The following is a 26,846-nucleotide window of genomic DNA, read 5'->3' on the forward strand; positions in this document are numbered from 1 at the left end:
CTCTGGAGGTCCGCAGGTTGAAGACCACTGAGGGCGAATGATGAGAAGAGGATGATGAAGGGGGGGTGTGGGGATGATGAAGGGGGGTGGGGATGATGAAGGGGGGGTGTGGGATGATTACAAGGGGATGATGAAGGGGGGATGTGTGGGATGATAAGGGGATGATGAAGGGGGGATGTGTGGGATGATGATAAGGGGATGATGAAGGGGGGATGTGTGGGATGATGACAAGGGGATGATGAAGGGGGGATGTGTGGGATGATAAGGGGATGATGAAGGGGGGATGTGTGGGATGATGACAAGGGGATGATGAAGGGGGGATGTGTGGGATGATAAGGGGATGATGAAGGGGGGATGTGTGGGATGATGACAAGGGGATGATGAAGGGGGGATGTGTGGGATGATAAGGGGATGATGAAGGGGGGATGTGTGGGATGATGACAAGGGGATGATGATGAGGATGTTAATGACGGGTCTGGATGATGACAGGGGGGGATGAGGTATTTCCCACCCTAGGCTTATACTCGAGTCAATAACTTTTCCTGGGATTTTGGGTTGAAATTAGGGGTCTCGGCTTATACTCGGGTCGGCTTATACTCGAGTATATACGGTAAAACAAAAAAATATATATTCCTACAAAAACAGTGCAGGAAATCAGCACCCAAATGTACAAGGCTTGCACAGTATACTGAAAAATGAAGCAAAAAAGAATATCATGACTTTCACAAACTAAGCAGGTTTGTTTGGATTTTGCTCAAAGACTTACCATTACGGAAGATGCAGAGCTACTTCTATAACATGAAGCTGATGCTGGGTGGGCATTGATGTAAGGACCACCACAATTTGCATTATCTACAAGATATCGATAAGCTCATAAATTTGAACATCAAGTCAATCACATATGCAAGTCAAAGACATATTTTAGACTCTCCATGAACATTCACCTTTCCTAACAGCCACATACAAAAATTATAGAATTTAAGTATCAATACAATACAAACAAGACAGAGAGAAAACTCCTCCACACTCCAATAAACCCTGCTTGTTCAGGTACTTCAGTGGCTGATAAGATTTAAAGCATAGCTGTCATTTAAGATAACTTTTCATGATAGGATGTAATGTGTGTGTACAAGGAATAGCAATATTTCTAGCATGACATAACTTGTATATTGCATTTCTTAACAGATTTCTGCATTGCCGGTTTTATTTCTAATTTTCAGTTGTCTGAGCTAGTAGGTGGAGACTAGCTTTTATGATGTACCCAAATAACTGCACACATTCAAGAGGAGATCCCTCTCTTCTATCACCTTACAGCACTTTTTAAGAATCAGCTACAGCATAAAAGGACATTATAGAGCAGCACTGACTAGTACTGGCTGCACAGAGGTGAAATACAATATACACTACAAGCTGGTGTACTCTTTCTGGTGGGAGTGCCTCCAGACAGGAAGGACAGGGGATATCACACTGATTGGTAGGGGGTTCAAACACTGGGACACTAACTGATCTGTAGAACAGAGGTGAAATGTTCCCTGGAATGAATAGAGCACACAGCACATGCACAGCAAGCACCTCATTCATTGTCTATGGAGCTTCGGAATATTGCCTAGCTCAGCGCTATAGTACAAAGTTTGAAATTAATTTAACTGAATTGTTAAAAAAATTTGTATCAGAGCTGTTTCTTACCTTTTTTAAGGAATTTAAGAATATTATTTCTTAAGTCGACTCTTTGAATAGTTGGGAACACATTTTCTAATATTTCTAAATTACTTGGTGTTATTAATTGGTTCTTCTCAAGTTCAACTATGAGTGACAAGAATGTCTGCGGAAAAGAGGATGATAAACTCAGATCTTGTGATATTTAAAAGACAAACCCACTAAACCCATCTGTAAAAGGAAAAAGAAGGCAGGTTGTTGCACCACTGTGTATATCCTTTTATTTCAAAACACAATACATGGATATACACAGTGGTACAATGGCCGGAACAGACAGGATTCAGCTAAGACATTCTGGTTGCTTCATTGTTACAGCAATAAATACAGAAGTAAATCCAATGGGGAAAAAAAGAAACGAAGGGCACTAACCTGAATATGTCTTTGAAATCTTTATTCTGGGATTCAGAGCTGCGGGACGGTGTGAATAGATGCGAACAAGGGCGTTCAGAGGCCTCCGAGTGCCCTTGTTCGCATCTATTTACGCCATCCCACAGCTCCGAATCTCAAAATGAGGACTTAAAAAGACATATATTCTGGATAGTGCCCTTAGTTTCTTTTTTACAATGGTTTTCAATCTGTAAAACTGTAACCTCTTCTATATATGCTCTTTAGAAGAGAAAGCAAAATAAGTACCTTAATTTTTTGTTTCCCTCCTTTCAAGTCATTTTTTAACAAGAACACAAGGGATTCCAAATCACGTTCTTCAATTTGCTCACTGAGATCTATCACAAAATACCTGTAAATACAGCATAATTTGGGTAGTTAGCATTTAGCAATTATAATAATATTGCCGATTTATGCATTTAATCCAGGGCTTTTCATACAGATCCTATTCTAAACTATATGGATAATTCTATGACATCTGTAATTTTGACACAATCCCACAGCTGGGGAGGATTTAACTCACTGTCACTTCTGTATAACCAGTCTTACCGCATTCTGACACAGTAGATTACTATGATAGAGCTGCTATTAGAATATGAGTACATCGTGTCAACTATGGACAGTTTATAGCACATTTGGTATAAAGGAAACAAATGTGTGTCAAGAAAACCTTTACATAAAAACATGTATCTAGCATACTGCAACATTTTTAGTGCATTCTGACGCTTTTTGGTGTCGTTTTCGTGTGCCCAGCAGATGTATCAAGCGATTACACCTTTTTTTTGTGTTTTGCTGAAGTGGGCATAATTTGTGTGGTGTACCTGTTTATCTTTTGAATTATTATTTGCAACTTTTTTAAAAAACTTACAAAATTTTGTGCAACAGCACTCCAAGGAAGGGTTGGCTTAAACTTAATTTGACAAATCTTATGATAACTTAGAATTTTCTGACAGTATAAGTTGCCTGTCCAACATTGTGAAGTAGTGACTAGCAGAGTGAAATGAAAAAAATGTTGTTATGAAGCTGACTAATTCCCAGTCCATTCTCAAACTAGTACTTGCTGGAAATGAAAGCACAGCCAATCACTGAGGCTGCCGGTGACTGGCTAAGTTGGCATTTCCTGTGTCACCAGGAATGCCACTAGGAAGTGGAGACCTGCAGGAACTCTGTGAGCTGAGTTAAAAAAAACAAAAAGAAAAAATACTCTGAAGTCCTCCATATTTATACTATAGATGAGTATTTACCTGAGCTGAAATCTACTACTGAGAGTTACATTATATGTTTGAGTCCGTGGATAGTATTTCCTTTCTCCCCTAGGTTTCTAGGTTGTGGCCTACCTGCTGGTACCCTCTGATTTGTGCTAGCATATCTGACTTTTGTGTCCCATCGATATACACCAACTTTTCTGTTTTCTTCCCTTCACTTTTCTCTCTTTTTCTATTCTACTGGTGTCTTTAGATTCTGTTTTTTTGGCTCCACTGTTTGGATCCAATGTTAGTTGAGCAAGGTACCAACTGGTCTAGATTTGTGATTACCAAGTGCTTGCATTTTCTGAGACTAACTACGTTGCCATGTATCATTTTGTAAATGCCTTATTATTGACACATGTGACTCTGTTATATTTCACATACTTGCCTATCCTTGTAATGGGAGAACATTATTCATGCTCCAACCTCATCAAGTTTCATGTTTTGTAGTGTTCCCATGCCTGTTTAATTTTCTGTTTCCCAGTTTCTTTCATGTTTTTCAATAACAACCCTTTTATGCACTAAGGCAAATACTGCTGCTTCAGTGCACTGATAATCAAGTGTACATAAGATCAAACAGTGGCCAATGATTATACTTATTTTCATTATACTTATTTTCTGCTGCTGTTGACTACAGTTCTCCATCTTCTATAGAAAACGTCAGAAGGTACAAACCTTTGACTCCTCCCTACAGTAAGAACACGTGATCGTGACATCATCAAAGGTCTTCTAGCTAGCATCTTGCTGATGGAGTTTGTGTGTCATTAGCGCAGTTAGAGGGTCCGGGAGAGATCGCCTTTATATCGTATCTGTGTAAGCGGGGCCCCTCCGGGGAAAGTCGGCCGCCATGGGGAAGTCATTCGCTAACTTCATGTGTAAGAAAGATTTCCATCCTGCTTCCAAATCCAACATAAAGAAGGTATGGATGGCCGAGCAGAAAATATCATATGATACGAAAAAACAGGATGATTTGATGCAACAGTACTTAAAAGAACAAGAGTCCTATAACAATCAATTACTGCTGGGTGACGAAAAAGTGAAAAATGGACTAACTTTTATGTATGAAGCACCACCAGGGGCTGAGAAAGAAATTAAAGAGAATGAGGGGGAGACTGACTACAAATTTGAGTGGCAGAAGATGGCTCCTCGAGAAAAGTATGCCAAAGATGACATGAATATCAGAGATCAACCTTTTGGTATTCAGGTCCGTAATGTGAGATGTATTAAATGTCACAAGTGGGGTCACGTGAACACAGACAGAGAATGTCCATTATTCGGCCTCTCCGGGATCAACGCCAGCTCAGTCACTGCAGATGGATCAGGGCCATCAATGCACCCCTCGGAGTTAATGGCGGAGATGAGAAACAGTGGGTTTGCACTGAAACAAAATGTACTGGGAAGAAATCTGACCGTAAATGATCTATCACAGGGATATGTTGTTAGTGAACCTGAGGAAGATGATGATCCGGAAGTGGAATTTTTAAAATCCTTATCTACAAAGCAAAAGCAGAAGCTCTTGAGAAAATTGGATCACCTTGAAAAGAAAAAGAAGAAAAAAGAAAAGAAAAAGGCAAAGAAGAAAAAAAGTTTAAACGAAGCACAAAAAACGCAAAAGCAGCAGTTCTTCCAGTGACTCCTCTTCTAGCAGTGACAGTGACTCTACCAGCGATGTGGAGGAAAAGAAGCATTAGAAGAAGTCCAAGAATAAGAAGTCTTCTAAAAACTCTGACGATGGTAGCAGTGATGATGAAGAGCCGTCTCGTTTAAGGAAAAGCAAAGATTCAGATGAGCCTTCCAATAGCGACAGAAAGGGAGATGGTGGACAGGAAGACTGTAGGAGAGGTAAAGATTTCCAGAGGCCCCATGCTGAAAAAGAAAAGAGGGAACATCACAGAACACAGGAAGACAACAGAGGTTATCACAGGGAAGAGAACAGACAAGAGTCAGAGACACGAAAAATCCAAGCAATGAACGATCCAGAAGCCACCGACGTAGAAGCAGAAGTTCAAGCAGAAGTAACTACAGAGATAGATGAGGATGGAAAAGACAAGGGGAAGAGCAGAGATCAAAGAAGCCGAAGTAGAGACAGGGGGAGAAGTAGAAGCCGAGAGAGGGACCACAAAAGGAGATAGACTAGGTGTACATATCTTCACTGACTACTTCTTTACATGTGGTTTAAACATATGTTTCCTCTTACATTAAACTGTTTTAGTTCTTTAGAGAAAGCAGGATTATTTTGAATTATTGGATGTCTCCTAGCATGTTGTCATCTTGTTCTACCGATTTGATATTTATGTTGCAATTTTAAACCATTTCTTGTTCAGAATACTTCATATTTTATTATAAAGTATGATGTTCTGCCTTGGACTTGAAAAAGAAAAAAGAAAACGTCAGAAGGATTTCCCAAAGAGATCTCCCATAGAGATGTTGCGATGCCAGTGAACAGAGTTAGGACTCTTTTACACTACCATTGTGACATGGTAGTGTGACAGCCATTGGGGCCAGCGGGGAAAATAGCGGGAGAAAAAAAAATACAGCTTGTGTTTCTTTTTCCTCCTGCTACTTCCCTAAAAAACAGTGTCGCCCGATGGACCCTATTGACTATAATGGGTTCCATCGGGACCTGCTGTTGCCCGTTGCGCCCTGTCAACATGAAAGCCGTCAAACTCGGAATAAAAATAAGAATGGCCGTTCTTGATGGGACGCAACGGCAGTGTGAAAGAAGCCTATGAGCTGAACACAGCAACGGCACAGATCTCTCTCATATAGCACTTAATAAACTTTTAAAAAAGGCCATTTTTTTTTCATCTCTCTCTACGCTCTGCCTTGCAGGTCAGTGTGGTCCATCAGCCACTGTGGGGTCAGATTTACGACAGATACATTATAGTCCTGGCTGTTTGCAATTATTAAAGGAAATTTCAGACATAACCAATATAAACAAATGCATTCACTTCCAGGCAGTGGAAGAGAGAGGTGGATTGTGGTAAATATAAAATTCCACTCTATCGTTGGAGACTGGCAGCACGGGAATACTTCCCAAAATCCCATTGTGTTTGTTCCTGTACCAATATAAACAAAATGACAGCCGGTTACTGCTGTAAAATAGTAAAATACAGCATCAACCTGCTTAGTCCAGCACCAATGCTCCACTCCTCTCTGCTTACTTCTGCTGATGACAGTTTCTCCCTGCTCTGCTAGTAGAAGAGGATAAAAAAAACAAAAAACGGGGTGCTCTCTCATGTAGTATTGCGGAATCGAAAAGACGTGACCCACCACCACACCTATGGTGTCGTACTAATGTGTTGAAGTTGTGCAACAGAGAAGGCACAACACTGTCATAGGCTAAGGGTGGAGTCAGTATGTGCAGTTTGCAGCTCAGCGCTACTGCTTGCAAGGAAAAGACTATGAACACCACAGATGCACAGGACAATTGATTTTGAATAAAAGATACTGGACAATGCACGCGCCTTCCTTAGATCCACAATTAATTAGATCTGCTGCGCCCTGAATTGCCTCCTGTGCGTTGGTGGCACCACCAATGCACAGGAGACACTTCAGGACGCAGCAGATCTAATTGTCACAAGGAGAGGGACCAGAGCACCGATGCTGAACTTGGAAGGTGAGTATACTGTATTGTATTTTTTTTTCTTCTTGGAAAATGACTTTAAGGATACGTTCACACGTACAGGTTCCTGGGCAGATTTGATGCGCAGGATTTGTAACTGCAGATTAGAAGTTGTGCTCAGTCATTTAGTTTACATTGAAATCTGCAGCAGAAAATCCTGCGCAGGATCCTGTACGTGTGAATGTATTGTAAAGTTTGACCATTACTCAAATATTAAAACCAAAAGTGTCATCAGGATGATTTCACAAAAAATTTTACATATAAAAAGACTATGAAGGAGATTTATCAAGCTCCATAGATTTTTTTTGCTTGAAAAAGTCGCACGTGCGACTTTTCTATACATGCTGCGACTTTTAGATTTTTGCTTATTCCAAAGCACAAATCTGCTCACGTAGTAATATATATATATTTTTTTTACTTTGCAGTGGTCATGTATTTAACAAATGCGATAGTCGCTATGTATGAAGAAAAAAAGTTGCATCTCCATTTAAAAGTCGCATATGTATTCCAGGTCCAACCCGGCTTACAGAAAGTGCATACGTCCTCAGAAAAGGAAATTAACACCCACTTTAACAACTGTTCTTGTTCTGAATCATGAAACAAAGCTACTACATTAATGTTAATTATAGAAAAAAAATTATATAACTAATAACTTAAATTTGAGGTTGAAAATACACACTGCACACCTTGTTAATTTTAGGACACGTACATGCTGGCGTACCCACAAAATTTTAAAATTGTGCTAAAATAGAATAAGGCACAAAATAATTGTGTAAGAATTTTTACAGACTAAGTAAATAACCCATATGTGGCACTAAAAATTTTTCTTAAAAAAAAAAAGAAACATCCATAGTAATACAGCTTCATGCGCATTTTGGCATGGGTAACGTACCAAGTCTTTATTTTTTGTGGCTTTACTATTGCTTATGTGCCTGTTGGTGCTGCACTGTCTTCCTTCCTGATGTAAACTCCGGCCTCAACACAGCAACGCAAGACTCCACCCACCAACGTCACAAAATCCGGCCTCAAAATTAAACAAAAAAGCCTCCAGAGTACGGATATTCATGGTGCGGCATAGTACGTTTTAAATATTTTTTTATTTCTGATGAGGGTGGATGGGTTGTTGCGGGATAGTTGGAGTGCAGCTATTTAGTGCCAGACAGGCCAGTCAGGGTGTCACCTGATGCGGTACGCAGTCACTTTCTAGCAACACTATGGGTAATAAAGGGTAGATAAAGAACTTTTGCTATTAACATAAGGGAAAACTTTTCTGCTTTAAAAAACGCTTGTGTAAGCGGGTTTCCCGGGTTTTGTTTACATGTGATTTATTGATCAAGGTCGTGTGACTATTTGATAAATAGGTGGCATGTAAGCAATAGTTAGTAAAAAAAAAAATTGTCATATAAAAGCCATACGTGTGAAAAGAATGATAAATCTCCTTCAAAGCGGACAAGTCACAGTAGAGACATTTACTTCCTTACCCTACTGATACAATCCTATCAGATTAAAGGGAATCTGTCAGGAGTTTAATGTTTGCCTGAAACACAAGCTGCATGAAACAGGAACAGGATCCCTTATTATGATTTACTATATAATGTGTAAACGGTGTAACTAGTTATCTGGCCAGTCCCAGTTGGTTTTTCCAAGCCTCACCAGGCTTAATAAACAGGTCTCTCTATTTCAGGGGCGGATCCAGAGTCTAGTCTCGGGAGGGGCACTATTAGAGTATTTTGTGTTGGCGGACAGAAAATAAGGAGTTGCTTACGGAACTTACAATATAATGAATATAATACTGCCACACACCGTACCTTCTGAATATAATACTGCCACACACTATACCAGTGTTTCCTAAACAGGGTGCCTCCAGATGCTGTCCAGGCATGCTGGGAGTTATAGTTTTGCAACACCTGGAGGCACCCTGGTTGGGAAACACTGCACTATACCCTCTGAATATAATACTACCACAGACTGTACCCTCTAAATATAATACTACTACACACTGCACCCTCTAAATATACTACCACACCGTGCCCTCTGAATATAATACTACCACACACTGTGCTCTCTGAATATAATACTACAACACACACAGTACCCTCTGAAGATACTACTACCACACACTGCGCTCTCTTAATATAACTTGCTGTGCAGTCCACCCTCTGAATACAGTACCGTAATGTATTGTGGCCCATAAAAACCCAGAAATTCCTCATAACATAAACTATACAGTCATGGCCGTAAATGTTGGCAATCCTGAATTTTTTCTAGAAAATTAAGTATTTCTCACAGAAAAGGATTGTAGTAACACGTTTTGCTATACACATGTTTATTCCCTTTGTGTGTATTGGAACTAAACCAAAAAAGGGAGGAAAAAAACCAAATTGGATATAATGTCACATCAAACTCCAAAAATGGGCTGGACAAAATTATTGGCACCCTTAACTTAATATTTGGTTGCACATCCTTTGGAAAAAGTAACTGAAATCGCTTCCTATAACCATCAATAAGCTTCTTACACCTCTCAGCCGGAATGTTGGACCACTCTTCCTTTGCAAACTTCTCCAGGTCTCTCTTATTAGAAGGACGCCTTTTCCCAACAGCAATTTTAAGATCTCTCCACAAGTGTTCAATGGGATTTAGATCTGGACTCATTGCGGACCACTTCAGAACTCTCCAGTGCTTTGTTGCCATCCACTTCTGGGTGCTTTTTGATGTATGTTTGGGATCGCTTCTCGGCCTTTTGGCTAAGATCAAGTGTAGTATCTGTTCTTATCAGTTTTCATGCTGGTGGTACACTACGCCGGTATGGGGCTGGTGGGGATGGGTGCTGCATGGAGGATGCAGGTGTACCGGGGCTTTCCGGGGCTGGTTCTGAGGAATCAGCTCGACGGCTGCCACAATGTGACCTGTTCCCTCCGGGTCTCGCCATGAGGCTGAGAGGGTCTAGAGCCGAGGTACTTTTGTGCGTCGGGGAGTGGTGACCCCGAGGTGCCGAAACTCACTGGGAGGATGGACTCACTGAGTTGAAGCACGGGCACCATAATCTCTTCACCTTGTGGCACTCACCTCTTGATTCCCGGCCTTCTGGCTAGGATCAGAGAAATTTTTATAGATCCGGCCGGATGTCCGGGCAGCATATCTGCACACATTCACTTATTTATTTCTTTTTGTCTCACTGTGTCACTTTTTGCGTGTTGTGTGTTCACAGGATTTGTCAGGATACGGTAGCCCTTCTGGGTGTCCCTCCTGGCGGTCTAGGGGAGTTGTGTGTGGCCATTAGGTTCCGCACCTCCCTGCAAACACCCCGGGTAGTCCTGCTTTGGCAGGGTACCTACTGTTATCGGCTCTGCGGGCAGATACCTTGGCTAAAGCCAAGGGGGATGCCGGGAGCATTTGTGGTCCCCTAGTAGCTTTGGCAAAAAGGGACATCGAACCTGGAACCTCGCAGGTACCTTTTGGTCCGGAGGCGAAGGGTAAGGTTTGTTTGGGGGCCTCTCTCCTATCGGAGAAGGGCTTGCGATAGACCGCTTCCTTTGTGCACGTTTTTTTAGTGTAACACGTTTGCACTTTTTCTTGCACTTTGGGTGATTCGAGAGCACGTTCCTCGGCTTTAAAAAAAAAAAAAAAAAAAGTATGTTTGGGGTCAGTGTGGGACATCATTATTTGTGTATGGAAGAAGCAGTTTACCCCTTTTGCTGAATTCTAAATTATGAGCAGAAGCGCTAAATTTATCAAATCAAGCACAATGAGTTTCATAAATTGTGGGCAAATATAGTAATCTCCTCATACCCCCACTCTTTGAAAAATGAAATTGATGATTTAGAGCATCTTGCTATGTGAAATCCAAGATGGCTTATATTTGCGTTAAAAATATGGTCATTGCGCAAGATTTCTGCGGGTAAATGAAATGTACGCAGTTAATACATTTGTGCGTATAAGTATGTCACTCCAAGGTACACCGAAACCTACACATCTGGAGGAAGTGCTCCACCAGAATGTATGCAAAAAAAAAAAAAAAAAAAGACGAGAAGAACTGCTTGCGCAAAATTTTGCGCAAAAATGTAAACACAAAACAGGGGTAAAATCTTTGATACATGTCCCCCATTGTCCTGCTGGAAGACCCAAGATCTCGGACACAAACCCAGCTTTCTTACACTGGGCTATACAGTGCGATCCAAAACCCGTTGGTAATCCTCAGATGTCATTACGCCTTACACACATTCAAGGTACCCAGTGCCAGAGGCAGCAAAACAACCCCAAAACATCATTGGCCAACCTGCAGGTCAGCTTGAATATCTTTGGAACTTGTTTGGGGCTGCTTTTCCACCATCCGGACTATCTTGCATTGACACCTTTGATCAATTTTTCTCTTCCGTCCACACCCAGGGAGATTAGCTACAGTACCATGGGTTGCAAACCTCTTTATACTGTTGTGCACTGTGGACAAAGGCAAATCTAGATCTCTGGAGATGGACTTGTAACCTTGAAATTGTTGATATTTTTCCACAATTTTGGTTCTCAAGTCCTCACAGTTCTCTTCTCCTCTTTCTGTTGTCCATGCATAGTGTGGCACACACAGACACAAAATGCAAAGACTAAGTGAACTTCTCTCTTTTTATCTGCTTTCAGGTGTGATTTTTTTTTATATTGCCCACACCTGTTACTTGCCCCAGGTGAGTTTAAAGGAGCATCACATGCTTGAAACAATCTTATTTTTCTACAATTTTGAAAGGGTGCCAATAATTTTGTCCAGACCATTTTTGGAGTTTGGTGTGACATTATGTCCAATTTACTTTTTTTCCTCCCTTTTTTGGTTTAGTTCCAATGCACACAAAGGGAATAAACATGTGTATAGCAAAACGTGTTACTGCAATCCTTTTCTGTGATAAATACTTCATTTTCTAGAAAAATTTCAGGGGTGGCAACATTTACGGCCATGACTGTATCTGAAAATAACTAATGAAAAAAGATCAAAAAATTCCATCTATACCAAAATGGTATCAACAAATACTAATGATTATGGTGTAAAAATAGCCCTCAAACAGCCCCATAGACCAAGAAGAATAAATAAAACAAAGTATAGGGGTCAGAATAGGGTGATTTTAAGCATTCTTATTTTGTTAAAAAGAAAAGTCTGCCTTTTTTTATGGATACTCTCAGAATCAAGAACTTTTTATATGTTGTACTTCTCAGAAAAAAAACATTAACCTTTCTAATATATTTCATAAAAATGATTTTGTGTCCTTTCATAAAAATCATGGCTTATAAAAAAAAAAGGCTTCTAGGAGTACCCATACCACCCAGAACATAATCCTGTTTAGCTGCAGCATCGTCTTTATCCCAGCTGATGCACAGGCTAAGATAAAGTCCAGTATGTAAGGGTGGTACTAGAACTTTTCTGTGCTTACTCCTGTCCTATCAGACTCCTGTCTGTCAGAGCAGCCTAAAGTGACTGGATGGAGAGATCCAGCACAGCACAACAGACTCAGGGCAGAAGCGAATGCATGGTGAGTGAGACCAGACCCAGTGTTTTTTTCAGATATTCCCCTTCCTGTGAAGTGAGTAAGAATCAGTAAGCAGCAGTATAGAGGGATTTACGAGCCAAGATACAGAGGCTAGACACATAAACAAATGTAGGTAATCTGCATGACCTAGTAAGTAACATATATCAGAATAACTGTTTTCTGTGATATGATAGGTATTCTAAAAGTAGTAAAATAATACTAAAACTGTGTTAGGCTGGATTCACATCACGTTTTCTCCCATACGGGAGTGCATACGGCAGGGGGGAGCTAAAACCTCGCGCTCCCGTATGCCTTCGTATGCGCTCCCGTATGTAATTCATTTCAATGAGCCGGCCGGAGTGAAACATGAGCTGTATGTGCTTTTCCCCAGCACCTTAAACCGTGGTCGACCATGGTTTTAGGTCCGGTTGTAAAAGCGCATACAGCGCAAAAATGAGTCGACCAAACGTTTCCCTCCAGCCGGCTCATTGAAATGAATGACATAAGGGAGCGCATATGAATGCATGTTTTTGGTTTTGCCATACATTTTATGGTGAATTTAAATAAAAAGGAGTCACTACACAATTGGTCCTGCACAAAAATATGCACTCATTTGGCTGTGTAGATGGAAAAATGTGTGTCTCATAGAAGGCAGGGAGGAAAAACAAAAAACGCAAACATGGAAACTGGCTGTGTTAAAGGTGTTATACAGGAACAGAAAAGGTGGGGTGTGGTTTTACAACTTTGCTCCCTTAACCTCAATGGAACTGAAATGCAGAACCACTCCCAACCTGGAGACAGACCGGAAGTGTTTTATGAAAGAAAGTAGCTCTGTTTTTCTATTCCTGAATAACCCCTTTAATAACAAGGCGCATCTGATATGTCTTGCACTCAAGTGCCTCCCTGCAAGTAGTATTTTTTTTTTGGGGGGGGGGGGGGGGGGGGGAACAGAAAAAGGGTTTCTGTTTTATGTCTAGTTCAGACTATGACTGGTATTCTCTTGGCACTTTATAAATCCGGTCTATTAAAATGTAACATTATTTATCTGGCATGGTGAATGCTGTAAACAATACCCAATGTACACCAAAACAATGGGATTCACGAAAAAAATATATTTTATTGGGTTACAAAAGGACTAAAAACAGACAATATATTTAAAACAATACAAGTAGAGAGGCACAACAGAATACTCAGGCAGAAGAGTAGAGGATGAGAGCAAAAATATATATCCTGTAATAATATTAAATAAGTAGGGATGCATGTACAGCACATGTATATGTGCAAAATAGCAAAAAAAGGTGCATCTATCTGTAAATTTATTGGACAACAATGCCACACTAAATAGACAAACAGATAATCAATGCAAGTAGCAGGTCATATAAGGCAGTGACACACAAAGGAGAAGAAGCAGCACAATGGATTATTGATCATGTACCCTATCAGGCAAATGTCTCTCTCCTCCTACCACAAACGCCTTTTCACTCGGTCAGCTTCATCAGGGGGCGTGTCTAACGTATTCTGGCGTTGGTATAAGTAAGGGACAACAACCAACCATAGGCGGCGATTCTCTTAATTAAACTATAACACATGTGGTACTTACACAGCATCCAATAGATGTCTACTACTTCTCTGATGCTATTTTAATGTGACTGCCGCATGTTAATGGCCTCTAGTATCGCCCGGGACCACTTCTCTGACGCTATTTTAATGTGACCGCCGCATGTTGATGGCCTCTAGTATGGCACGGGACCACTTCTCTGATGCTATTTTAATGTGACCGTCGCATGTTGATGGCCTCTAGTATGGCACGGGACCACTTCTCTGATGCTATTTTAATGTGACCGCCGCATGTTGATGGCCTCTAGTATGGCACGGGACCACTTCTCTGACGCTATTTTAATGTGACCGCCGCATGTTGATGGCTTCTAGTATGGCACGGGACCACTTCTCTGATGCTATTTTAATGTGACCGCCGCATGTTGATGGCCTCTAGTATGGCACGGGACCACTTCTCTGATGCTATTTTAATGTGACCGCCGCATGTTGATGGCTTCTAGTATGGCACGGGACCACTTCTCTGACGCTATTTTAATGTGACTGCCGCATGTTGATAGCCTCTAGTATCGCCCGGGACCACAGCAAGATGCTGTGCACGGGAAACCGGAAGTGGAGTACCTCCGGCCAGAAGAGGTCACATGGTCTCTGTAAGTGGCTGCAGCCATTGCGCCGGCCATTTTAACTTCATGCGCATGGTCAAAATGAATATTCATGCGATCCTATTGACGTGGCCACCCTGCAACAGCTGACAATACTGTCTGCCTTCAGGAAGGAGCGATGCAAAAGGGGAATGTATTGCAGATCATGTCCCACACTTGAAATGTTAATACATACACAATGACCACATATAGAAACATATAATACATATAGGACATATAGACCCAAGTGCTGTAAGTATGAGTGAGTGAATAAGTGCAAAAGATAGATGTGAGAAAAGGACACATGTGAACACTTTCCACCACCCAAGAATCGAGAAATTTATGAAACATGCTGAAAAGAGACACAAAAAAATTTCATAACAAATGCATTCAAGTGTATAATGCATAAACTTAATCAGTAAAGAAAAATATATGTAAAAAATTACAAAATGTGACAAATATTATTATATTAATTGTGAGAAAAATGTAAAAAAAAAAGTTAAAAATAATGATCATGGTAGAATGGGTAAAACCATATATAGGGGAAAAAAGGGGGAAGTGAAGTGTGAAGTGATAATAGAATATGTAGCTATATAGAAAAATAGTGTGTGTGTGTATATATAATTAATAATACATATCAAGTGATACAAAAAATAATCATTGTAGAATAGGTAACACCATATATAAGGAAAACCGGGAAATTATATGTGATAAGTGATAAAATATATGACTATATATAAAAAATATATAATACATATCAAGTGATAAATACTATCCACAGGGGCTGAATGATTTTGTTAGCTTTGCTCCATTTATTTAGATTACCTTTTCTTTATTTAATATGGCTTATTCTTTGTCTACTGTCTTTCGTTAGTCTTTTGTTCTCAATCCGACAATTGCTCGGGTGAGCACAAGAGATTAATTTTTCTTTTAAATTCTTTTAACTGCTTGTGGTGTTGGTTTCTGTCAATTGTGATTTTAATTATTAATTTTTCCTTGTCTTACCCCCCCCCCCTTTTTTTTGTCTTTTTTGTTTGTCTTTCATAGTTGCGGCGTTCTATGAATATTCACCAGGATTATTACTTCCTCAGTGATGACACATAATTTGTCATAAGTAATTTGACTTTTATGTCTCTCTCCCCTCGTATGGTCTGATCATGCACTTTAATGGCGAATGTCTTTCATTCCTACGTATAGTTGTTGTTGGATTTTATACATTTCATTTTATTCATGTTTACATCTTTTCATGCTTTGCCATTTTTGGCACTTTACCATCAAACTGACAAAAATTATTGGTTTTATACATTTTTTCTTTACCTCATGACCACTGATGCTTATATTTAGTATTTATCCCTTGATATGTATTATAAATTTTTTATATATAGTCATATATTTTATCACTTATCACATATCATTTCCCCTTTTTCCTTATATATGGTGTTACCTATTCTACCATGATCATTTTTTTTCATCACTTGATATGTATTATTAATTTATATATATATATATATATATATATATATATATATATATATATATACACACACACACACACACATTATTTTTCTATATAGCTACACATTCTATTATCAATTCACTTCCCTTTTTTTTCCCTTATATATGGTGTTATCCATTCTACTATGATATTTTTTTTCACTTTTTTTTTTGTACATTTTTTTCACAATTAATATAATAATATTTGTCACATTTTGTATTTTTTTACATATATTTATCTTTACTGATTAAGTTTATGCATTATACACTTGTATGCATTTGTTTTGACATTTTTTTTGTGTCTGTTTTCAGCATGTTTCATAAATTTCTCGATTCTTCGGTGGTGGTAAGTGTTCACATTGTGCCGGGTCGGGACATGGAGGGAGGATGTAGAAGCTAACTCCTCCCCCTAGCCCCGAAGCTCCATGATTAGCCATGCTTATGGCGGGACCCTGTCTGATACCTTTGCCTGAGGTTCGGGCGTTCTGATGCAGCCGGGAAGCGAGATGGAGAGGTGGTGTAGCAGAGCAATAGACCCCCTCTAGCTTCTAGGGAGCTAACCTGGTCGGTTGAGTGCCGTTGGAAGCCGACTGCTTGCTGCCTGGGGGAGTGTGCATGTCCTGCACACCGCCTGATACCGGAGTGACCGGGAGCTGGAACTCGGGTGAGCGGCGGTTGAAGGACCGGAGTGACGGGGTCTCGACGCAGCCGGAGAACAGAGGCATCGAGAGAGGACGGGGATACGTGCTGCCACACGTGACCCCCCCCCCCCCCCCAACAACGTCGATGCTGACGCCTGGAGCGTGACGGCGATGCTCGCACCGGGGAAGCCGGCCTAGTGAAGCTGCGGGTAACAGCCCTGGAGTAAGCCGGAGAAAACGGAGCAGGAGAGCGGAGGACACAAGAAGGGACCTGCCCGGAGGGAGGAAGCGGGCAGGGTGCCGACACTCACCGCTATAGGACGTGGTAAAGTACCAGTTGGAAGAGTGTGAGGGACCAAAACAAACTGGTGAGATCGCTCCATTTTTTCTTCTCTGACTGTCTCGCATAATTGACAAACACATAATTATTTAAAAGATATATACCCTGTGAAAACTTTTCCTTCTTGCAATGATGGATGCGGTATCGTTGTAGTGTTTGCTGAAGAAGGGAAACTCTGTGACCCAGGATTGGGGTAAATTGTCTCTAACGAGTGGCTCCTGACTGGTGGGAAATTATCCTCGCCATTACAACCGGGGAGGCTGTGTTTGTTGCTGTACTGCCTCACCAAATGAGTTGGGACATCGCTTGACCTGTTATTTACCACTAAATACTGGCCACTCTGAATTAAATTTTTTATTTTTCTTATTTCTTTCTCCTTTAGGTACCCCTTTTTTGATACGGTGTCAGATTTTTGGATGGTAAAGTAATAAAGTAATACCAGTTTATCTATGTCCATTTGTATGGTGGTGAAAGCAGTTGTACATAAGGGTGTGGGGCTATATTGATTTGATTTGTCTCCGCTTTCCCTACACTGTGTTTGAGTGTCTATAAAACAAGGGAAGAAAGAGGGGGGGGGGGGAAAAAGGATGGGTGTGGGGGGTAAAGAGTTACATAGAGCAACATGGGGCCGAGGGCCAGGAAATCGACCAGTCCTGTTAAAGATAAAAACCTGGCAAAAATGGATAAATATTTTGCCTCACCAGGGGTCGCACCCAAAAATCGTGGGCAAACAAAAAATAATAACACGGAAGAAGTAATGAAGTAATAGTGGAGGGAGAGAGGGAGGTAGAAACCTCAAAAACCACTCTGGAGACTATACTAGAAGCAATAAATAAATGTAGACTATATGTAGACTATATGTGTAAAACTTCGTGGAAATGTAAAGTGTATGTTCACAAATGCCAGAAGCCTAGCAAATAAAATGGGGGAGCTTGAGGCCTTGATACTGGAGGAACATATTGATATAGTTGGGGTCATTGAGACATGGCTGGACTCCTCGCATGACTGGGCTGTTAATCTGCAGGGGTTTACATTGTTTCGCAAGGATAGAATGAACAGAAAAGGTGGTGGAGTCTGTCTGTATGTTAGAAGTGGTATGAAAGTCAGTATGAACGATGCCATAGTGTGTGATGATTTTGAGGATGTGGAATCACTGTGGGTAGAATTACAAAAGGAGGGAAATACTGAAAAAATAGTATTTGGTGTAATCTACAGACCCCCTAATATCATTGAAGAGATAGAAGGTCAGCTGTATAAACAAATAGAGAGGGCCGCCCGGGCAGGTACAGTGGTAATAATGGGAGATTTTAACTATCCAGATATAGATTGGGGTCGGGGGTTGGCTAAAACTACAAAGGGGAGAAAATTCCTAAATTTATTGCAGGATAATTTTTTGGGCCAGTTTGTGGAGGACCCAACAAGAAGTGATGCCTTGTTGGATATGATTATTTATTATTGGGACATCTTTAAATCAACTCTAAATAACTATACAGCTAAATATATACCAAAGGGGAACAAATATAAACGATTAAAACTAAATCCTACATGGCTGACAAATGATGTTAAAAGAGCAATAAACAACAAAAAAATTGCCTTCAAAAAATTCAAATCGGATGGGTCAGCTATAACATTTAAACAGTACAAGGAGCTTAATAAAATCTGTAAAAATTTTATAAAAACGGCAAAAATTCAAAATGAGAGACAGGTGGCCAAAGAAAGCAAAACTAATCCTAAATATTTTTTTAGATATATAAATGCAAAAAAACCAAGGACAGAGCATGTAGGACCCCTTAATAATGATAATGGGGAGGTTGTCACAGGCGATCAAGAGAAAGCGGAGCTACTGAATGGGTTCTTTAGTTCTGTATATACTATGGAAAAAGGAGCTGACATTGGCCAGGTCAGTGCTGGTAACACATCATGTAATGTACTGAACTGGCTTAATGTAGAGATGGTACAAGGTAAGTTAAGTAAAGTAAATGTAAGCAAATCTCCAGGACCGGATGGACTACACCCAAGAGTTCTCAGAGAACTAAGTTCAGTAATATCTGTATCCTTGTTCATGATATTTAGAGATTCTCTGGTGTCTGGTATTGTGCCAAGGGACTGGCACAAGGCGAATGTGGTGCCAATCTTCAAAAAAGGCTCAAGGTCTTCCCCAGGAAACTATAGACCGGTAAGTTTAACCCCTTAAGGACTCAGCCCATTTTGGCCTTAAGGACTCAGACAATTTAATTTTTACATTTTCATTTTTTCCTCCTCGCCTTCTAAAAATCATAACTCTTTTATATTTTCATCCACAGACTAGTATGAGGGTTTGTTTTTTGCGCGACCAGTTGTCCTTTGTAATGACATAACTCATTATATCATAAAATGTATGGCGCAACCAAAAAACATTATTTTTGTGGGGAAATTAAAAAGAAAAACGCAATTTTGCTAATTTTGGAAGGTTTCGTTTTCACGCTGTACAATTTATGGTAAAAATGACGTGTGTTCTGTATTCTGAGGGTCAATACGATTAAAATGATACCCATGATTACATACTTTTCTATTATTGTTGTGCTTAAAAAAATCACAAACTTTTTAACCAAATGAGTACGTTTATAATCCCTTTATTTTGATGACCTCTAACTTTTTTATTTTTCCGTATAAGCGGCGGTAAGGGGGCTCATTTTTTGCGCCATGATCTGTACTTTTTTTTTTATACCACATTTGCATATAAAAAACTTTTAATACATTTTTTATAATTTTTTTTAAAATAAAATGTATTAAAAAAGTAGCAATTTTGGACTTTTTTTTTTCGTTCACGCCGTTCACCGTACGGGATCATTAACATTTTATTTTAATAGTTCGGACATTTACGCACGCGGTGATACCAAATATGTCTATAAAATTTATTTTTACGCTTTTTGGGGTAAAATAGGAAAAAACGGACGTTTTACTTTTTTATTGGGGGAGGGAATTTTTCACTTTTTTTTTACTTTTACATTTTTTTTTACACTTGAATAGTCCCCATAGGGGACTATTCATAGCAATACCATGATTGCTAATACTGATCTGTTCTATGTATAGGACATAGAACAGATCAGTATTATCGGTCATCTTCTGTTCTGGTCTGCTCGATCTCAGACCAGAGCAGGAGACGCCGGGAGCCGGACGGAGGAAGGAGAGGGGACCTCCGTGCGGCGTTCTGAATGATCGGATCCCCGCAGCAGCGCTGCGGGCGATCCGATCATTCATTCAAATCACGCACTGCCGCAGATGCCGGGATCTGTATTGATCCCGGCACCTGAGGGGTTAATGGCGGACGCCCGCGAGATCGCGGGCTTCGGCCATTGCCGGCGGGTCCCTGGCTGCGATCAGCAGCCGGGATCAGCCGCGCATGACACTGGCATCGCTCCGATGCCCGCGGTTATGCACAGGACGTAAATGTACGTCCTGGTGCGTTAAGTACCACCGCACCAGGACGTACATTTACGTCCTGCGTCCTTAAGGGGTTAACGTGCATTGTGGGTAAATTGTTTGAAGGACTTATAAGGGATTACATACAGGAATACATAGGGGATAATAGTATTATAAGTGATAGCCACGTGGGTTTACTAAGGATAGAAGTTGTCAAACCAATCTAATTTGCTTTTATGAAGAGGTGAGTAGAAGCCTTAACAGAGGAATGGCTGTGGATATATATGGACATTTATCAACGGGTTTAGTCAGGTTTTCTTTACTATAATTGTCGCAAAATTGTCGCAACTGCGACTACACAATTTTTTGTGCGACATTTTGACTGGAAAGCGAGAAAAGCAAGTTTTTCAAAAATTAACTACGTAGTAATAATTTTAAAATGGACTACGGGTAGTCAGGTGTTCATTAACTGCGGCAGTCGCAACTGCGCAAAAAAAAGTCGCAACAGGGTTAAAAATTTACTACATTTACTCCAGCTCAAACATGGAGCAGAAAAAGCTACTACCAAAGTAAAAAAGGAAAAATTGCTTACGTGAAAGAAAATTATCAACAGGCGGAAACCAGATGATAAATAAGTCACACATAAGCAAAAAAAAAGTAAGGAAAAAATTACTAAAAAAAAGAATACATAAGCAAACATTGATAAATGTCTCTCCATGTTTCTGGATTTTGCTAAAGCATTTGATACTGTCCCTCATAGACAGGTAAGTTAAGGTCTTTGGACTTGGAAACTTTAGTTTGTAACTGGATTGAACACTGGCTCATGGCTCATTGGTGGTCAATGATTCGTACTCTGATTGGTCCCCGGTTATTAGTGGTGTACCCAAAGGTTCAGTACTGGGCCCGCTGTTGTTTCATTTATTTATCAATGATATAGAGGATGGTATTAACAGCTCTGTTTCTATCTTTGCAGATGACACCAAGCTTTGTAGCACAGTACAGTCTATAGAGGATGTGTATAGGTTACAAGATGACTTGGATAGACTAAGTGTCTGGGCATCCACTTGGCAAATGAGGTTCAATGTGGATAAATGTAAAGTTATGCATCTGGGTACTAATAACCTGAATGCGTCATATGTCTTAGGGGGGATTAACTCCTTGGGGACAGAGGGCGTATGCATACGCCCTCGTGTCTCGTCACTTAAGGATGGAGCCGAAATCTATCAGCAGCAATCCCGTGGCAATGCCTAGGGGGGTCCTGAGTACCCCCCCATGTCGGCGATCGCAGCAAATCGCAGGTCAATTCAGACCTGCAATTTGCCACGATCCGGGCAAATCGGGTCACTGGTGACCCGATCTCCCAGAAAATAAGCGTGATCGGAGCTGCTCCGGCCAGCCTAAAGGATAGGAGCGAGGTGGCAGTTTTGCCACTCCCTCCTATCCCCTGCCATTGGTCGGTCAGGCTGACCACCAATGGCAGGAGTGGGGTTATAGTTCATTTCCCCCCGCTCTGCCCACCGATCGTAATCTGTACAGAGCAGGGGGAACACGGGCGGCAAGGGGGGGGGGGGGGGGGGGGGGGAACATGGCCCGGCTTACCCGGACCTGCGGAGGCGGCGGCATCCCCGAGCAGCAGCGTCATCATCTGAGCAGCGGCCGGAAAGTGCGTCGGAGAAGGCTGCAGTGAAGATAGCGATAAGTGATCTTCACTGTGGCCTTCTAAAAGCTGCAAAATTACAACTCCCAGCATGCCCAGACAGCCAAAGGCTGTCTGGGCATGCTGGGAGTTGTAGTTTTGCAACATCTGGAAGGTCACAGTTTGGAGACCACTGTGTAGCGGTCTCTAAACTGTGGTCCTCCAGATGTTGCAAAACTACAACTTTCAGCATGCACTGACTGTCTGGGCATACTGGGAGTTGTAGTTTTGCAACATCTGAAGTGGCACAGTTTGGAGACCACTATATGGTCAGACAGTCAGGGATGCTGGGCATGTAGTTCTGCAATATCTGGCCCTTCAGATGTTGCAGAACTACAACTCCCAGGACATGCCTGGACAGTCTAGGCATGCTTGGAGTTGTAGTTTTGCAACATCTGGAGGGCTACAGTTTGGAGGCCACTACTTAGCTACAACTCAACTCCTAGCATGCCCAGACTGTCCAGGCATGCTGGGAATTGTAGTTCTGCAACATCAGAAGGGCCAGATATTGCAGAACTACACGCCCAGCATCCCTGACTGTCTGGCCGTGCTGGGAATTGTAGTTTTTCAACAGCTGTAGGCACACTGGTTGGGAAACACTTTGAGCTAGAGTCTGTTTCCTAACTCAGTGATTCCAACCCGTGTGCCTCCAGCTGTTGCAAAACTACAACTCCCAGAGTGATCTGACAGACCATACATGCTGGGAGTTGTAGTCTTGCAACAGCTGGAGGCACATGGGTTGGAATCACTGAGCTAGAGTCTGTTTTCTAACTCATTGGTTCCCCACCAATGTGCCTACAGCTGTTGTAAAACTACAACTCCCAGCATGTACGGTCTGTCAGATCACTCTGGGAGTTGTCATTTTGCCACAGCTGAAGGTTTGCGTTGCCCCCCCATGTGAATGTACAGGGTACATTCACACGGGCGGGTTAACAGTGGGTTTCCTTCAAGGAAACTTACTGTGAACCCCTGCCTGTGTGAATGTACCCTAAAAACACTACACTACACTAACAAATAATAAAAAGTTAAACACTACACATACACCCCCTTACACGTCGCCCCCCCCCAATAAAAATGAAAAACGTCTCATATGGCAGAGTTTCCTAAACGGCGCCTCCAGTTGTTGCAAAACCACAACTCCCAGTGTTGCCGGACAGCCATAGACTGTCCTGGGAGGCTTGCAACAGCTGGTGGCACCCTGTTTGGGAAACATTGCTGTAGGGTTTTGGAAGAGACAAGCCCCATCCTTGTAATCGGGTCAACTCCTATTGCAAATTCCTAATTTAGGCCTCAAATGCGCACAGCGCTCTCTCACTTCAGAGCCCTGTCGTATTTCAAGCCAACAGTTTAGGGCCATATATGGTAGGGATGTAAGAAAAAATCGATTCTCGCGATAATCGCGATTTTTTCATTTGCCGATACAGAATCGATTCAAAATATTTTTCAATCGATTCTTTTAGGGATGTGGAATTTTTATCTGCGGACGCCCGGAACAGCATGTCATGTCTTGGGCATCAGGAGATAAAAGTTCCACATTTGTGGAGCCGGGCCGGCCGGATCTGACACGGCGTCGCTCTGGGTGTATGGAGCGGGCTCCGACTCGTGCCCACTCCGTACTATGTGACCCCCGGCTGATTTCAGTAGCCGGGGGCCGCCGCTAATAGCCAGCATGCGGCAATCGCCGCGGCTGGCTATTAAAGGAGTATCCGGTGCGCACTTTTCTTATTTTATCCTATCCAGGCTGCAAAATAAAACGCACTTTATCTTACCTGCCAACGAGCCCCCGGAGCTCCGGTACAGGTGTTCGGTCCCCGGGCTGTATTCTTCTTACTTCCTGTTAGCCCGGCACGTCACATGGAGCTTCAGCCTATCACCAGCCGCAGCGATGTCCCGCCTCCGCTGGTGATAGGCTGAAGCTCCATGTGACGTGCCGGGCTAACAGGAAGTAAGAAGAATACAGCCCGGGGACCGAACACCTGTACCGGAGTGTACCGGAGCTCCGGGGGCTCGTTGGCAGGTAAGATAAAGTGCGTTTTATTTTATTTTGCAGCCCGGACGGGATAACATGAGAAAAGTGAGCACCGGAGTACTAGATCGCCGCTGTCAAAGCTGACAGCGGCGTCTATTGGGATCTATGAATGCTCCCAGGTGGGCGATATATATCGGGATATATCGCGATGTATCGTCACCTAGACGGTATCGCGATATATCGGGATATATCGAATCGCCACACTGGTATCGCGATTCGAATCGAATCGCCAAATTCTTGGCGATTCACACCCCTAATATATGGGGTATCTCCGTACTCGGGAGAAATTGCGTTACAAATTTTGGGGGGATTTTTCTCCGATTATCCTTTGTAGAAATGGTAAATTTTGGGGAAAAAAATGCACTTTAGTGAAAAATCTCTCTTTTCATTTACACATCCGAATGTAACGAAAAGTCGTCAAACACCTGTGGGGTGTTAAGGCTCACCGGACCCCTTATTAAGTGCCTTGAGGGGTGTAGTTTCTAAAATAGTATGCCATGGCGTTTTTTTTTTGTTTTTTTTTGCTGTTCTGGCACCATAGGGGCTTCCTAAATGTGACAAGCCCCCAAAAACCATTTTAGCAAAATTCACTCTCCAAAATCCCGTTGTCGCTCCTTCCCTTCTGAGCCCTCTACGGCGCCTGCCGAACACTTGACATACACATATGAGGTATTTCCTTACTCGAGAGAAATTGGGTTACAAATTTTGGGGGGCTTTTTCTCTTATTACCCCTTGTAAAGTTTCAAAAACTGGGTCTACAAGAACATGCGAGTGTAAAAAATGAAGATTTTGAATTTTCTCCTTCACTTTGCTGCTATTCCTGTGAAACACCTAAAGGGTTAACAAACTTTTTGAATGTCATTTTGAATACTTTGAGGGGTGCAGTTTTTATAATGGGGTAATTTATGGGGTATTTCTAATATGAAGGCCCTTCAAATCCACTTCAAAACTGAACTGGTCCCTGAAAAATTCAGATTTTGGAAATTTTGTGAAAAATTGGAAAATTGCTTCTGAACTTTGAAGCCCTCTGATGTCTTCCAAAAGTAAAAACATGTCAACTTTATGATGCAAACATAAAGTAGACATATTGTATTTGTGAATCAGTATATAATTTATTTGGAATGTCTGTTTTCCTTACAAGCAGAGAGCTACAAAGTTAGAAAAATGCAAAATGTTCTATTTTTTCATCAAATTTTGGAATTTTTCACCAAGAAATGATGCAAGAATCGACAGAAATTTACCACTAACATAAAGTAGAATATGTCACGAAAAAACAATCTCGGAATCAGAATGAAAATTAAAAGCATCCCAGAGTTATTAATGCTTAAAGTGACAGTGGTCAGAATTGCAAAAAATGCTCCCTTCCTTAGGGTTATAATGGGCTCCATCCCCAAGGAGTTAATAGAAGTAATTTACAAATCTGTTTAACTTTCCGGAGCCAGTTGATATACAAAAAAAAGTTTTTGCCTGGAATACCCCTTTAATAACTCTGGGAAGCTTTTATTTATGAATTTGATTCAGACACAGTTTTTTTGTGACATGTTCTACTTAACCCCTTAAGGACCGGAGGTTTTTCCGTTTTTGCATTTTCGTTTTTTGCTCCTTGCCTTTAAAAAATCATAACTCTTTCAAATTTACACCTAAAAATCCATATGATGGCTTATTTTTTGCGCCACCAATTCTACTTTGTAATGACGTCAGTCATTTTGCCCAAAAATCTGTTTTGTAACTTTTGGGGGCTTCCGTTTCTACGTAGTACATTTTTCGGTAAAAATGACACCTGATATGTATTCTGTAGGTCCATACGATTAAAATGATACCCTACTTATATAGGTTTGATTTTGTCGGACTTCTGGAAAAAATCATAACTACATGCAGGAAAATTAATACGTTTAAAATTGTCATCTTCTGACCCCTATAACTTTTTTATTTTTCCGTGTATGGGGCGGTATGAGGGCTCATTTTTTGCGCCGTGATCTGAAGTTTTTAACGGTACCATTTTTGCATTAATAGGACTTATTGATCACTTTTTATTCATTTTTAAATGATATAAAAAGTGACCAAAAATGCACTATTTTGGACTTTGGAATTTTTTTGCGCGCACGCCATTGACCGAGCGGTTTAATTAATGATATATTTTTATAATTCGGACATTTCCGCACGCGGTGATACCACATATGTTTATTTTAATTTTTATTTACACTGTTTTTTTTTTTATTGGAAAAGGGGGGTGATTCAAACTTTTAATAGGGGAGGAGTTAAATGATCTTTATTCACTTTTTTTTTCCACTTTTTTTGTGCAGTGTTATAGGTCCCATAGGGACCTATAACACTGCACACACTGATCTTCTATGTTGATCACTGGTTTCTCATAAGAAACCAGTGATCAACGATTCTGCCGGATGACTGCTCATGCCTGGATCTCAGGCACTGAGCAGTCATTCGGCGATCGGACAGCGAGGAGGCAGGTAGGGGCCCTCCCGCTGTCCTGTCAGCTGTTCGGGATGCCGCGATTAGCCGCGGCTATCCCGAACAGCCCGACTGAGCTAGCCGGGAACTTTCACTTTCACTTT

General features: G+C 41.3%; 1 protein-coding gene and 2 pseudogenes across 2 annotated transcripts in view; 2 read left to right on the plus strand and 1 right to left on the minus strand.

Annotated features, from left to right (window-relative positions):
• Positions 1-26,846, minus strand: part of CFLAR (CASP8 and FADD like apoptosis regulator) — an 89,153-nt gene that overhangs the window by 25,415 nt on the left and 36,892 nt on the right. For both annotated transcript variants that reach the window (XM_056533934.1, XM_056533933.1), the window contains exons 3-5: positions 2,350-2,452; positions 1,687-1,822; positions 767-852 (exon numbers count right to left, since the gene is read on the minus strand). In XM_056533934.1, the coding sequence (XP_056389909.1) occupies positions 767-852; positions 1,687-1,822; positions 2,350-2,452 (325 nt within the window). The remainder of the gene's footprint in view (positions 1-766; positions 853-1,686; positions 1,823-2,349; positions 2,453-26,846) is intronic.
• Positions 4,045-5,494, plus strand: LOC130284031 (corepressor interacting with RBPJ 1-like; annotated as a pseudogene).
• LOC130289963 (U2 spliceosomal RNA) lies at positions 9,697-9,833 on the plus strand (annotated as a pseudogene).

Source organism: Hyla sarda, chromosome 8 (genome assembly GCF_029499605.1).
Source record: "Hyla sarda isolate aHylSar1 chromosome 8, aHylSar1.hap1, whole genome shotgun sequence".
Taxonomy (NCBI): domain Eukaryota; kingdom Metazoa; phylum Chordata; class Amphibia; order Anura; family Hylidae; genus Hyla; species Hyla sarda.